Source organism: Haemaphysalis longicornis, unplaced genomic scaffold (assembly GCF_048455015.1).
Source record: "Haemaphysalis longicornis isolate Haplotype H1 unplaced genomic scaffold, Haemaphysalis longicornis Haplotype H1 scaffold_2, whole genome shotgun sequence".
In the NCBI taxonomy this organism is placed as follows: domain Eukaryota; kingdom Metazoa; phylum Arthropoda; class Arachnida; order Ixodida; family Ixodidae; genus Haemaphysalis; species Haemaphysalis longicornis.
In genome coordinates this window covers 215,405,581-215,420,890 of record NW_027526295.1, presented here as the reverse complement: position 1 = coordinate 215,420,890, position 15,310 = coordinate 215,405,581, and the positions used below count along the sequence as shown (strand labels likewise).

The 15,310-nt window shown below is 46.0% G+C and overlaps 1 protein-coding gene across 1 annotated transcript in view; it reads right to left on the bottom strand.

The window, feature by feature from the left end:
* Window positions 1–203: 203 nt before the first annotated feature.
* LOC144169885 (ornithine decarboxylase-like) overlaps window positions 204–15,310 on the bottom strand; it is a 48,374-nt gene continuing 33,267 nt past the window's right edge. The window contains exons 6-11 of the mRNA XM_077699296.1: window positions 14,328–14,494; window positions 13,583–13,717; window positions 10,002–10,167; window positions 7,808–7,961; window positions 6,831–6,934; window positions 204–4,377 (exon numbers count right to left, since the gene is read on the bottom strand). Coding sequence (XP_077555422.1) covers window positions 3,961–4,377; window positions 6,831–6,934; window positions 7,808–7,961; window positions 10,002–10,167; window positions 13,583–13,717; window positions 14,328–14,494 — 1,143 coding nt within the window. The 3' untranslated portion in view covers window positions 204–3,960. The remainder of the gene's footprint in view (window positions 4,378–6,830; window positions 6,935–7,807; window positions 7,962–10,001; window positions 10,168–13,582; window positions 13,718–14,327; window positions 14,495–15,310) is intronic.

The window sequence follows — 15,310 nt, the reverse complement described above, 5'->3', positions numbered from 1 at the left end:
TATGCCCCACTCCCCTGACTCCACGAACAGTAGTTTGCACTTTGGCGTGTTCTTTGGTACACATTTTGTGTTCCCATTTCATTTTTCCGTGAATGTACGCCCCCGCATTAGCTTTGAAGTATTCATATAAGCATTCGCGGTTGTGCGGAGTAATATCGGTGAAACAAAACAGGGCAAAACAGCAAAATACACGTGACAGGCAATTTAAAAAAAAATGCCTTGACAGATAAACGTATCCATCTATTTATTGGCTGAAATGCGACTGCAGAATTCGGGCAATGCTTGGTGCAAGATGTATGCGTGAAGGAACGTTCAAATGAAGCTTACATAAATGCATTTTTGCAAAAATAGAAATAACATTCTGGCGAAGCACTGCACTAACCAACTAAATAACAATGGCTGGGACATTGTGTAGCACATTACAAAACATTGCTGTCATTGATCGACAGCAACGGTGGCATTTATATTGTACAAAACTAGAATATGTAAACACCATCAAAGAGCACGCACGCGAATCACAGTATTGTCACAAAGCAAAAGAACTGAAACAAAGTATTCCTTGTTACGCGGCACCGCTTATTCAGAGCACTAGGAGAAGTACAAGTGGATGAAGTAGCTGCAGGGTAATGCGTGTCGCGCGCTGAGAGAAACAGGAGCTGTTGTGGACTCACTTCGGTCGCCGGAAAAGAACCTATTCATCAGTGCCTACAGCTACGCCCCATTGTAAATAAATTCACCCCATCGGTTACACCCGTAACACTATATAGGTTACAGTGAAGGCCATACAACACAACGGCTTGTTGCTAATGCCGTTTCTTGAAAAAGCGCAACAAGCGGTTGCGCACGGATGTGCTTACAAAAGCTAAGTCAGCTGAACAGCGGAGCTGCATCGGCTCGAACGTTAACGAGAGCTCGCACGACAGCGGCATCGCCGTTGCCGTGACGATTCTGCGGTTCGCGAAGGAATCGGCAGCTAAGCGTCAGCGGCTGGAAGGCTGCCTCCCCTATCAGGAGGAAGAGGAACTCGCCCAGCGATACCACTGCGCCATCTATCGTTGTGTCTGGGAACCGGCTTTGCGAGGCCACCTGCGTGACGCACGACTGACAGCGGACTTACGAAGACGTTCGACCTGAAACCTGAAACAACCCCGCTGTTAATATGCTTCAGGGAGCGGAAATTGTCCCACAGCTGCATGCACGATTGCACTCACCGCCTGAGATCACAGGCTCTTACAGCTGCTAACAGTGCACGTAAGAAGTGACAGTATGCTTGGAGTTTCGCTCGAAGACCCTGGCTCGAAGACCCTGGTGTTCGCACAACGCCTAATCCTCCTTTGAATAAGTCGCCGCAGCTTCCGTAATCTGCAGCGCCTGTGCCGACATCGAAATCCGACGTTGCTGCGACGATAGTACGTACTGTTGAGCTTCTCTTGCGGTGCTAGGTTTCATGCCAACACATTCACTAGTAGATAGGATCGCGGTACCGCACGAGAGGGGGGCCAAGTTACACAAACAGTCTAGGGCAGGGAGGAAGCGAGGTTGTACCCGGAACGCATGATTTTAGATTAAGATGCACGCCGTGCTGTAAGCAAACATTTGTTCATCCATACGTACGTTACGACACATCGTAACCGTCGTCATCATCACGACTCGTTTCTCCCGCTGGTCATTAGACCCTGCTCTGCACGAGAGACCACCACGAATGATGAAATCAAAAGAGCCTACCGACATTCGTGTCCTAATCGTAAGCGCGAGTACGACCATCCTCCTCGCAAGGAAATTTGTCTCTTATTGAGCTAAGTGAGGAACGAAATCATGGCCCCTATTCTTAAGCGTAGAACGGTCATGATTCAAGACATTCTCAATGCATGTATGGCGATGGAGCGTGTTCTGCTCCTCGCGTAAGTCAGGTTTCTCTCTTACGCGGCAAGGTTTGAGGGGCTCTAGAAGAAGTGCAACTTCAATCCGCTAGTCGAGAGTGGTGACAGTGTGTCGTTGTACCAAGGCGTCGGTTCATCTGTATCTGTCACCCATGAGAAGGGGTGCCATCGCTCTTTCTGTTATCCTAAGGGGAATGGGCCATCGTCGCACTCGTTCTCCTCCTCGTGTTGACGAGAACTACCATCACGAAGGCGCTGACGATGGTTAGGCACCGAGACGTACAAACGGAAATCATTTTCTTTAGCGAGACATACACAATATTCGGTGACAAAATAAAAAGGGAACTATCAAAAAGATAGCTTGGGATCATCTCGCGGGTTTATGCCCGAACGCGCTTTTAATTTCCACGCAGACAGCCTGCAGCCCCTGTCTTTGTCTACTGAAGCATCTTTTTTGTAACTCACCTATCCAATCAGCGCACGGTGTTATAAAATACTTAAAGCAGTTCCACTCAACGGGAAAGCTGCCGCAAGTGCAGAGCAGAGATTTGGCATATGGGCGATGGCGCCGTTCTTTGCCCTTTGCTACCCCTCACGGTGTTCCCCTCCCTGTCTCCCTCCTTTCTTGATGCATTGAACAGAGTCTTGTTCAATGCAATTCAATTTCCCCCTTCTTCACAGCGCTTGCGCACCTTCTAGTACGACAGCTTGCACCCTTTTCTTTACATTTTGTTTCTTGTTCTGCCTGGAACAGCATGAGCGGGAGTTCCGTTCGTTCTGTTTTTGCTTTCATCTCACACGTGCTGGAGGCTTTCTGCGCCATTCTGAATGCGTCGCGATTTTTCTCTTCGGCGGCCACTTTTTTTTCGCTTACTATCGTAAAAACCAGCCCAATGAGCATTCCTAACTGAATGGACGCGGGGACTGCCCATTAATCAAATACACCTTCAGTTTCCTTGACGCTAAATAATGGGGACATGTACAGTCAAACCCGTTTATAGCGAACTTCAATATGCACCGCGATAAGTTCGATATATCCAATAGTTCGATATAGCCGAACCCGCCTATAACGAGCTTATTATTACGAGTTCGCAATCCGCTGGAGCCCTCCGCCGCCTCCCCAACTCCGCCATCCACGTAGGCAGAAGCGAACACAGTACAGTAGCCATTACCATACCAAAATAATCTATTTATTGCAAGTATCAAAGCTACTTTCCGCCTTAACTGCCCACGTTGCAAAAAAAAAAAAAAAAAAAGCCGGTGATTTTTGTTTTCACTTTCGCTTTGGCGGCTTCAACTAGCGTAGCATTCTCTACCCGAAACATTCTTTGCACCAGTTCGAGTCCGCGTCCTCAAAAATCTAAGAAGCATTGCGGAGCACATCGGCTGCCGAAAGCGCTTCATTATAAGCGTCGGACGGATTTCACTCGCGACATCATTGGGAACGTAGGCGAGCTCTTCCCACCGTTCACCGATCCTGCTGTCTTTGTCCGTACTCGCTGACTGGGCGGGTTACGTCGCGAGTCCCGCGCATCGGAAACAGTTACGGAAAGTATTAGGCGTCACGTCGCTCCATGCGAGGCGCAATGTCTCAGTCGCCGCTCTTGCTCCGTGGTCGCGGCCAATCCACATCTCAATCGCCGCTCCGAGATCATGCATTTCGGCGGCCATTCTAGGCGCCCAGAATTTGATATATCGGATGTGAACTTCGTTATAAGGAATATGTTTCCCATGTATTTCCGTAACTGAATTATTTTTGTTCGATATATAGCATAATTCGCTCTATCCAGGTTCGTTATAGCCGTGTTTGACTGTATGACAAGTGCCAGCGGTTCCAGCAGTTTCGAACGGTTCTGCGTATGTGAACCTCTTGATCATGTATCCTCTCAACTCTTGGTTGGAAGGCAGAATGGAGAGAAAAGCGGGTACCTTTTCGAAGCCTCTGTTTGGGTGCGTGGCGCCTCGTAACTGCTGTGGCTAGGTAGCGTGACCGCGTACGAGCCACGACGATAAGGCGGGCCCATAAAGTGCTCTGCCCTTAACATAACTTCTACTACACTGTGACGTACAGCAGGCGATATTAAAGCGTCCCTTCATGAAACGCAAGGCCTAGATGTGAACGCGTAAAAACGGATGCCGCCCGCGCATCTGCTCCTGCGTTTCGCCGCTGCTCTTCGCCGCTCGCCGCTACACTTGCGGATGCAGTTCTTTTGAGAACAGTCTCGGGCTGTCCGTAGCCGCTCCTGAGCGGTGAGCGGTCGAGGACGCCAAGCACGAATGCGGCGGCCTCTGCCGGGGCAATGTAGTGCACAACGGGGAATGGGAAACCGTTGAAGCCGGATGCCCTGCTCAGCGAATACGCGCCGAGGTTGTCCATGAGGAGCCACTCGTCGACGCGGACGTCGAAGTGGAGCCTCCTGGATTCGATGCAATCCGCGGGGTTGCACGTGGCGCCCCATATCGTCGTGAGCACGTCGCGTGGCCTCTCCATGGGTTCCTACGCGGATAGAATCGACAAGGGTTGAGGCGAGTAATATATATATACAATATTTAGGTGACATTGTTAATCTTTCATATGATGCCTAATGAATCTCGATAATAAGGACTTTAATATGACGTGCAATAATATAAACAATTCTGATCAATACTAATCTAGAACACTGCTGTATACTAATAAAGACATAACCGACCGGCCAACTGACCTACCGACTCAATGACTGATTGATCAGCGTGTAGCCCAATCCACTACGCGTATAAACACTTAAAATCAAGAAAGTGCATTCTTTCACGTCAAGACTCACTAAGGTGGTATTATTCGAATTGGCAATGCTATGGTTCCGAAAAGTCCCGTAACGCAAGTGCTTTCACAAATGCATAAGAATTTATTAGGCCGGCTGTAATCATTGCTCACACAAATGTTCCTTCGGAAAATTACACCAGTAGCGAGAATAAATAGATAACATCTGGGTTATACCTTCTTTCGCACATTCTACAAAATCCCCTTGGTCCAGTCTTTATTATATTTGTTTCGCCTTCTTTAGAAAAGCCACGCAAATGTCTAAAACAAAAATTCTTGATTTTTGCCAAGTCCACTCTTACCGATGTTGAACGAATGATATCTCTCTTAAACGGGTTTCTACAAAGCATTGAACATTTTCTGGACGCTCTGAGTTATCCAACCAGGGCCCTCACCTTTCTACGAATTATTGGAATGCTTTTGAGGGAGCGCGCAGTAACTGTAAGAAGTGCTATTAATCATGTACCTTAAAAACAAAATTGTCGTTTGTTTGCTGTAAAGACTTTATGCCGGTGGATATTTTCGGCTACCGATAAATATTAGGTAAATAACAATAGCACTTCGAAAGGGGAGGGGAAGGCGCCTCTCTCAGAACTCTTCAAGCGGTCACACGAGGTTCGGAACACTGAAGGTCAAACAGTTGTAATTCAAATTTATCAGAATAAATTTTCTAAAGCATGTCTGTCGTCATGATAAAGCATTAACGATGCACAGTTGTGACATTCATTCATGTGACTACATTGCGTCAAGCAAGAATGGGAAGAAACGATCCTAGCTTAGTATCTGAACCTGTTTGCTTGACTGATCCCCCGGTGGCAATCCTGTCATATTTGAGGGGATGTACGGAAATCCAGAAACGGCCACACCTACACCGGTGCTCGCCTCCCCTCTCAGCTCTTTCTATCAGCGGGATAATGGTTGTGTTAAAATGAACATGCAGACAAAACAGTAGTTCTATTCATTCTAAGGATTCCGTCGTTAGAATCATACTGAAACCATTTTTGCCGTAAACTTCACTCCGATGAGCTATATAATTAGAAAACAAGAAAATGGCCATACGACTCACTAGCTCATTTTCCGCAGTAGAACCCATGACCCAACATGCACAGCTGTGCTATTGGCTGAGACTGGCAAACGTAAATGCAAGTTATGCAGGGCTTATAAGCTTGCAGAACGAGCCATTTTCGCATAAATGCAATGCATACTCATTTTCTAGCAGTACGATTAGCAGTAACCATAGAAGTTAGGCAGTAACTTCTATGGTTACTACTAGCAGTAGCCATAGAAGCCATATTAAACATAATAGCAGTAAACGTCTAGCAGTAACAATAGAAGTTACGAAAGTATACGTAAACATAGAAGCACCAGTGCGTACTGCTGTAGGTACTGCGCGCACTATGCTTGTTATAGCTGCACAGCAGTCTGGCGCTTTGAAGTTGTCTCACACGACACGGACCGATTGGCGTAAGTGAGACTGTCTTACGTGACCCTGTTTGTTGAGCGTACCCAAGGTTTCACGCAACAGTTACTTTCTACCGTAACAACAACAGGCCAGGTGCAAATGCGGTCAAAAACAAAGAAAAGCCGGACAGCGGTTCGGTACACTAAGTTGGCGCCATCTAGGGGGACTGAAGGTTAACAAGGCTCCGCAGTGCGCTGAAGGCTAAACGGCGCACTACCGTTCGCTTGAAGACCTGACCTTGTTACGTCATGGCAGACGTCACGAAACACGCGATCTAGCGGGGGAATCAAAATGTTAACTTAAATTGATTCATTTCTCACTGAATAAAGCAGCGTTTGCTGCCGCAAAGCGCTGGTTGCACTATAAAACATCGAATCTTTCGAATAAAGTAAACGTACTTCGTCTGCACGGCCCCTTTAATACCAACAACAGGTTTTGAGAAAATGAAGGAATGTGATCACTGATCTGGTTATATCAAGCCCATACTTCGCCTTCAACACTGCGCCTGCAGTTGAGAATTTCATTTCACCAAGAGTGCGCTAAAGGAAGCAGTTTTCACTGAAGGGTTCACTGTCTACGGCATTTCACCTGTACGGCGCGAACGTAGTGTAACTGGAATTTCTTCGCACACTGAGAGTGACAAGTTAGCTTGAGATTTCTTTTGTGTATCATGTTTGATCATCACGCCTACCTCAAGTGGCCATGTCTTCACGTCCACATATTCGTAAAGGTTGCGCGATATGCAGTTGTCCTTGGTCTCATTGATGAACACATCCTGGTGAACTTGGTTGGCCCCTAGAAACACAGCAATGGTATTTAGTAACAAGAACCACCTCGTATTCACGGAAGTTCGTGAAGGATCACAAAGAAAATTGGGGGCAGATGATATACGGCAGGACAATTAAAATTTAAAAATATCCTACCGTCGATTGCTGGGACAAAGGGCATTACGCGGAGTTAAAGGGATTTACCAGTTCGGTCGGTCGCCACGCAGTTGAAATCCGTCACATTTACATTAATGGCGCTACTTCGGGTTATGTTAAGGTGAATTGGGAAGTACTGATTCATAAGTAAGGCAACTTTGGTAATTTGACCCCAACATCATGCATTTGAAGGATTTGAGGTCAACGAATGGCAAATGGCAACTAAAATTGAAGGGATGCATGGTGCGCACGATATAGCGAGACCTCCTTTTTACTTCTCCTAATTTCCATTTGCATTTATTTGAATTTCACAAATGCCATGCCCTAACGGGACGCTGCGAACCTTGAATAATTCGGTTTGGTATTTTGTGTAGCTCCTTATTTTCAACTGAAGATAATTCACCTCATCAAGATTACCTCATTATCTCATCTAGGAGATTACCTCATCAAAGTTGGGTTACTTGGCAACCCCGTTACACTGTACTCTGCGCCTATGTGCATACATAATATAATGAGATAAGCTGGAGGCTGTAAGTTATCGTCGCGGAGTGGATAGCTCACGCTGCTCATAGATTGGAGGAAAGAGTGGCATTACTTCTATTTTTTTCTTCGGAAACTTCAGTATAAGCAGTAGCTGATGTGCGCCTCAGAGGAATTACGTAAAATGAACTGTGGTGTGGCCAATATGTGGTACAGAGAGGACCACAGAAAATTTACCGACGTAACATCTGTGTCAGATTCTCACCATCAACTAAAATCTCTCTGCGCCTTTTGCCGACGACACGAGTGACAAGGGCATAGGCAGATGTGACGAAATACTGCCCCGGTTCGGCGATGAGCTCCACTCCGCTCGACGTTGGGAAATGCCGATCTGTTGCTATGCGGATGGAGTCACACACCTGCATAGAAAGTGTTAGGTCCAGATCCCGTGAGTTACCCCAGGTAACGTTCAGTTGTCAGTTGTTTTTGTGCCTTGAAATTACAGCAATGTAATTTGTCTTTTTCAAGCCACAACCACAGATACGCTCGCAGTCCGAGTTATTCAAGTTAGTTCCTGCCTCCCATCTGCCCTGGGACCACAATTCGTTTACGCATTTGTTGGAGTGTCTGTTTACTGTGGCGTCAGCAGCCATTCTTGACCAAACTTCTGCTAGAACACTTAAACCTCCCAGTCCGCCACATCGATGTTCACTGTCACTCCACTATCTTCTCGTCCTCTTTTAACCATCCCATCATGGGAGCTCCGGCAGGCTCCCCGCTGGCAGTGGATGACTAAATAGTGTAGAAAACAGCCTGTTACTGTGGCCACAAAATTTCAGAAGCCCTTTTATACAATACTCTCAAACATGGAAACTGAAGGTGCATACTGGTATAGACATAGGTCATTTGCATACAATGACGTGTTTTTTTTTGTGCGTGTGCGTGGACCAGTTCAAAAAGCACGTAGAATGGAGGTACTTCAGGCACGCACGTAGGATTCGCACACCTGCCTTATAAAGGAGTCATTATAGGTGCCAGCACGAGTGAGGAATTGTATTAAAGAATATGCTCCTGATGATTAGAACTCGGTCGGAAGATCTGCAACAACTCTTAGTTCATACTGCAACAATTTAGCACGTCTTTTATCATAGGCTGCGATACAGCGTATTGCTATTTCGTTACCTGTGTGTGGGCTATTTTACTAAAAGCCTTGGAAAGCGTACGTTTAGTCCCTCTATTCAGGTAACCATGTAACAAGCCTTTGCTTTATGGAAGGCAAACCTGCTCTCAGAAACGGCAGTTTATAAAATCAATACTAAATAAACACATGAATCCAGGGGTTCCAGGGGTGCGATTCCAGGTGACCTCCATGCTACTGTCTTATCAAATACAAGAAGCAATGCCTCTGAAAAGTAAGGGCTGTGGCAAATCCGGTACTGTATACAATGTAGCCCAATACGTGGCTTCATACAATGAACGAATAGAGAGAGCCGAAACATTTAATGAGTCCACAGGCAAACCAATGAGCATGGACACTTCTGAACAAGTTCTACTTGCAATTTAACGTTTTATTTTTAAAGCCCCTCCATAAAATTTTAAAATAGGGGGCGGGGTGAGTGGGAGGGGGCTACACTACAGCGCGACTACTGGCAACCGAGCAGCAGAACTGTAGTGTGAAAGGGGAAAGTAGGCGAATGTTACGACCTGAAAAATGACTGCCTCCAATGAATTGGAGGGCGCAAATTATTTCATCGAAGACACTTCATGGTATTTGCGGATTACTTGTTTTCACGTAATGCATTTTTAATGGTTTCTCAAGAACGTGAAGAGATTTTGTACCACTCTTAAATATTGCTTCCGGGAAGCTTCGAGGACGGTTCATAAAGTACAGTTCATGCTAGCACTTATGCATATTAGGCTAGTGCACGACATCTATTGTCAACTTTATTGTAATATTCTCATTGTAGAATATACTAACCGGGGATCTGATATGATTTCTCTGAATCAGCCACCTACTCAAGGTGTTCATAATTACAGTTCAATTAGCCCAGGACCCAAATATATGTGGGTTCCTGCATCTATCGCTAAATGGCGCGCCTTGAGTTTTTTAAACCCGGTTGTTTTGGAGTTTAAAAAAAGGGGGAAGGAGTGCGTGCCTTTACGTTTATAGTATAGAGAATTTTTGAACTCTTTCTGATGCATTGGAAGCATGGTGCATGCAATAGTCCATCGATACATGTATTCTTGCAAATTCACCCACGAAAACCGCCAATGACAGCAGCACGCTGGGAAAGTCCTGAGCCATCAACGAATCTAATTTTGGGCTTACATGCATGCACCAATGAATGTTCATTGTTTTCTGTACAACCCAGTAAAGCTGAGATGCTTTAAACGTGCCTTTCTCCTTTTAAAACAAGCGCAGCGGAATGTATAAGACCAAGTGGCCTTCCATAACCTACCTTTTGAAACTTGTCGCGGTTCCTAAGACCTCCAGGAAATCCTCCGCCAATGTCGAGTACACTCATGTGGTTTCCAAGGTTTGCCGCGGTGTCGAACACGGCTCTCGCTCTGTCAAAGGTGCGAGCAAAGATCTCCGGGCTCTGGTACGCGCAACCAACGTGAAAGCTGCATAAAAACGCGATACGAGTTGTTTGAAGACCCAAAGTGTTCACTTTCCATCAGTGCGAATAGGCATATTATAATCTCGAACAGCCGACGCTGTCACCATTAGGGAGTATTACCACAACAGTCTCAGCATACATCTGTTATTTATGTGAAAGGAGCAACAAAGCTTCTCACAGCGAGTTTTGCTGGTTCCGCAATGCATGCACAGGTTTGCTTTCATGGTCGGTCGGTACATTATTGTGCTCCTTTCTGTGCCTTAAATCGCTTTGTACAACGAAGGGAATGCTTGTGTAAAGTCCAATGCTGAGATCTAGAAAGACGAATTCCAGGCGCTACTCGAGCAAAGCTTGTGTGACCGGCGGCGGCCTCCAAACGGACCTTGGAGCCCGGCGTAATGCTGCAGCCCTCACGCACATACACCGGGTCATTACCTATGCACGACGAACAAATACTACCTGATGCTCCTAAAACGGCAACTCGACTGAAGTACGCCGCCATCCTAGCCCACTACCGATGGGTAAGACATTTTTTCCCAGTCCCGCACCCCAGATTGACAATAGACGAAGCAACCACGCTTCAGAGATCGCAAACGAATCCCTACCCATACAGAACCCTACTTCATGCCATTTACGCTGCCCTCCCGCCTCACGTAAGTTCTGCACTTCCGCCAGCAACCTATTTTACTTGGTATGGGAATGCAAACTCAACCGTGGCCTTCTTCCGGACTCCACGACTTCCCACGAACGGCGGACGGCTCAAAATATAAGCTCGGATGCTGTGACCCAGAAAGACCTGGGGAAGAGGGCCCGAACATCCAGCCTATGCTAGGCCATTCCGTACTAGAATAGCCCTTCACCGGGCGGGTTACCCAACATCAGCGCCCATCTAATAACAAACCATGCACCCCTCTTGCTAACGACGATGATGGTTGCGCGCGAAGCTTCCGCCTCATGGATTGTTTGGTTGGTCAATCCCATACTGCGAGTATGTGCTACTCTGGAGGTGCGCACCACTTTTTTGAGCTAACCCGAGCAACTATCGCGTGTGCATTCCGTAGGCCTAACGTTTGGGTTTGGGGTGTACCGCGCGAATCGGTACCTTCTGCTTGGCGTTCGCTTCGACCCTGTCGAAATGGAGCAATCGGATAGACGCCCGTTTCATAACGCGAGGGACCCAGGTTCGATTCCGGCCACGGGTAGCGTTTTTTCTTTCACTTCACCCACGATAATTATTCATCATCATCGTCAGGGAAAGTTGGCTTTCCTGCAGGGCGTATTGGCGAACAACGAATCAGTGAGGGCTCTGAAGCTTCGCTTTAAAAATTAGCTGCGTATCTGCCCGTTTCGCTGCAAATTCCGTCGAAAGGCGACAATTTTCTGCCGCCCCTGTCACGTAAATGGATCTCCTCGCTTTCCCGCCCGCCCCTCACGCTCTTCCCTTCCCGCATCGATCATCCCACGATAAACACGGTAGAGGTTTTGCGACGGAAAGTTTGACATCCACCAGAATGCAGCCGTAGGGCCACAACGGTAAGCCGTTCAGCTTTCTCAGAAACTTCGGAGTTGAAGAAAAATTCATCCTGGTCCAGGATTCGAACCCGGGACCACCGCATAACCAGAGCAGTCGCTCATCAACTGAGCTAACCAGTAGGCTAGTCATTCGTAGCGCGAGAGCGAATTGATCAACAACTCCAAGTAATGGAGAGGTGCTAATCGAAAAGCTTTAGTGGAAATCCCGAGGCGGAGTAAGTCCCCGAGGTGGACTTAGATTGAAATCTCCAAGGTGTACTTAATCCATCTTGGGGATTTCCCCTAAATCTGCTCGGTTAACACGGTAGAGGTTTCTACAAGTCAACTCAATCTTTCCGAGTTCAACTGCTTGGGCGCCATATACTGGAAGCTTTCATTAGTGTTAAAATGCCGCCACGAGGTTCAGACTTGCGGTCGAGCGCTTTTTGTATTTTTGGGTTCAAAACATTGTTGCAACGTGTATTTTTCTATTTGATTTTACTAAAACCAAGGAGCCATGCATTTTTCTTTAAAATAACATTACAAATACCAGTTATGTATTGATGTTTTGCTCCAAATATGCCTAATGTTTGGATTTTACGGAACAATGTTGACAAATATGAAGTGCTTTTGTACTTTATCGGACTATAATAAGTACAAATTTGCTTCAGCAATCGTCAATTATGATACCCTAGTCTTCACGTGACTGACAACCATTAGGCACGTTTTTATCACTGTCACCATGCCGACTGACTAAAACTAAATTGCGAAGTATTGTTACACAAGCCTGACAACTAGTCGTCGGCTTTTCAGCAGCGAAGCTGTTTAGCAACTCGTTGATTCCATTCGAGAGCGGGTGACTACTTTTTAGCAAGCGAGGACTAAAGCAACGATAAGGAGTTAATTCGCCGTTTTCTTGAATGCTGTGACAGTTCAGTGATAGAGAACTTTTTTCGGCTACGAGAGACTACGTTGAGCCGATTTACGTTTGCCCAAAGCTTTTCACAACAGACACACGAACAGTGTGCGTCGGTTTAGTGTGCATACGTCCACAGCAGCTCAGCATGTCACGCTTGCATGACGGTATATGACCCCTTACAGTGCAAATTTCGGATGGTAAAACACGTTTGGTTAAAAAAAGCTTTTTGTGTAATAATTCACCACTTGATTTTTTCCTAGATGTGTTCAAGAATGCTTGTTTGAACTGTGCTTTTTTATTGATAGCTTCCGAACTGGTCACAATAAAAAAATTTACACACGAGTATTTTTGCCATACTATTCAAACAAATTCCCGACACCCATCCCTCTGTGCTTCTGATATCATCTGTGCAGTCCTTTGCGCTGATAAGAGTGAAGATGTACACAATCTTTGAAAGTTTTTGTGGCATTCCTTTTCGGGGCTGACGTGAGAGACATGATGTAAGAGACATCATGCCAGAGGTACCAGCAGTGCATTTTATGCACCAGTTCATCACACGCACGCAAGCACAACGTGTTCACGCTAGCCGTTTTTTTTATATAATTCTGGTTCTGATTGTGGGGTCTAACGCACCGACTCTACACAGGTGATGAGGCGCCCCGTAGTGGAGCGCTCCGGATTAATTTTGACCACCTGGGGACCTTTACCGTGCGCCAACATCTGAAACACATGGGCGTTTTTGCTTTTCGCCCCCATCTGAAAAGCGGCCGCCGCGGCCGGGAATCGAACCGGCGTCCTTGTGCTCAGCAGCACAACACAATAGCCACTGAGCCCCCGTTGCGGGTTCCTTTTTTTTATCGTTATATAGTCATGTATATGGCAGTTCTCGTTAAGATGTAAGGTAAAATTGGCGTTTGAGCTACCTCCCCTCACTCTCTACTTGTGGACAGCACAATGAAAAAAGGTAAGCAAAATTATTAATACGCACGATACACCGACAACATTGCAGCCAATATCTGACGCCAGATGCAACAGACGTCTCGCCTCGTTGAACGAACAGCCAAACTTGCTGTTGAATGAGTGCTGTGACCCAGTTTCGTCAGCCTCGATTCGAAGCAGGAGCCTGCGATCCATAGCAGAGCAAAAGGAGGTTTTCGGAATTAAATGTAGCGCTCGAAAATTCAATCATTATTATAATGTATTAAAAATGAAAATTCCGGCCCTTTGCAATGTCGCTTAAAACGAGGAGATACTGGCGTTTAGGGTAAACCACGAGGAAAAAGAATATTCGTCTTGAGCAGTACAAAGAAAAAAGAACTGTCGCAATCACCGAATTCTCTTAAGCTAAGAGAGGGAACTGATGCAGTATAAACAAAAGACATGTTTTAGAACAAAAGTGTTAAAGAGACATACCGAGGGGAGTTATAATCTGTAACGGCTAAAATTACATACATAAGAAAAGTCCGTAAGTAGCAACATTGTGGTTTACATAGATGCGCCAGGAAAATAAAGGTTTTCAGTTACAGAAGCACCCCGCGGTTGATCTGTAAGAGCTATATACTGTTAAATGCTAAAAAGATGGGTCTGCCAAGGGACAAGTGTCCTGACACTAATTACGAAACACTCGACATTCGTACAGCCTAGTCTCATGTTGTATAGATGGCACACGCTATAGGTGGAACCTACAACCGAAAAGGCCCGAAGTGGCTTCTTAAATTGCGGCTAAGACTTACTTCACATCCTTGTTTTTTATCTTGGCGAGTTCTTCGGCAGAGTCAAATGTCATGAGATTGACACTGTGCTCCCTAGCGAACTGGAGGTGTGAAGAGCTCTTGACTGTATTGGCGTACACGATGCGGTTCGGAGACACCCCAATATCCAAGACTGCAGCGATTTCTAGCTAAAGGCAAAAAAAGCAACATGGCAAATTTTATTACTCTAAAAAGATAAACGCTTGTCAAGTGATTATTTGACAATAACAGCCTCCCCTTCCCGTCCTGCCTTATGTGATAGCCTGTATAATATTAAAGTTTGCAATGAGAAAGCAGTTTTAGCGACTTCCTAACGGGCCATGAAAAAAAATACAAGCTTCCTTTATTCGAAACATTTAGTGTTTTATAGTGATCCCAGCGCTGGTCCGGCTGCAAACGATACTTTATTTACGGAGAAATTAAAAGTGTAAGCCAAAATTTTCATTCTCCCGCTGTATCGTATGTTTCGTGATGTCACCGATGACGTAGCCAGCGCAGTTACTTAAAACTAATGTTAGTGCGCTGACCAAGGCTGCAGTGAACGTCGAAACGCTTTTTTGTTATCTTGCTTGCCAGCCGTCCTCCTAGATGGCACCACAGTACCACTCAGGACCACTGTGCATAATCATCTTGATCTTGGCCGGATTTGCACTTGGCTCATTTTGTCACGGTCGATACTAATAGTTTGTAAAGGTTGAGTATACTCGACAAACAGTGTCATGTAGGATAACGGCGTTTAAGCCAGTTGGCTACCGTCTTTTCAGACAAGTGCAATGCGCCAGACGGCGGCGCAGCTATTGCCGTCATATTGAGTGCAGCGGGCACTGGTGCTTGTATGTATAAGTGTGGAAATGCCATGCGGTATACGTTTCGACATTTTCCGTATTTTTAAAATATTTTGTTATTGTCTAGTTTTTCAAAATGTCGTTCGACCAATTTTCTCGGGTCTAGGCCCACTCGTCACA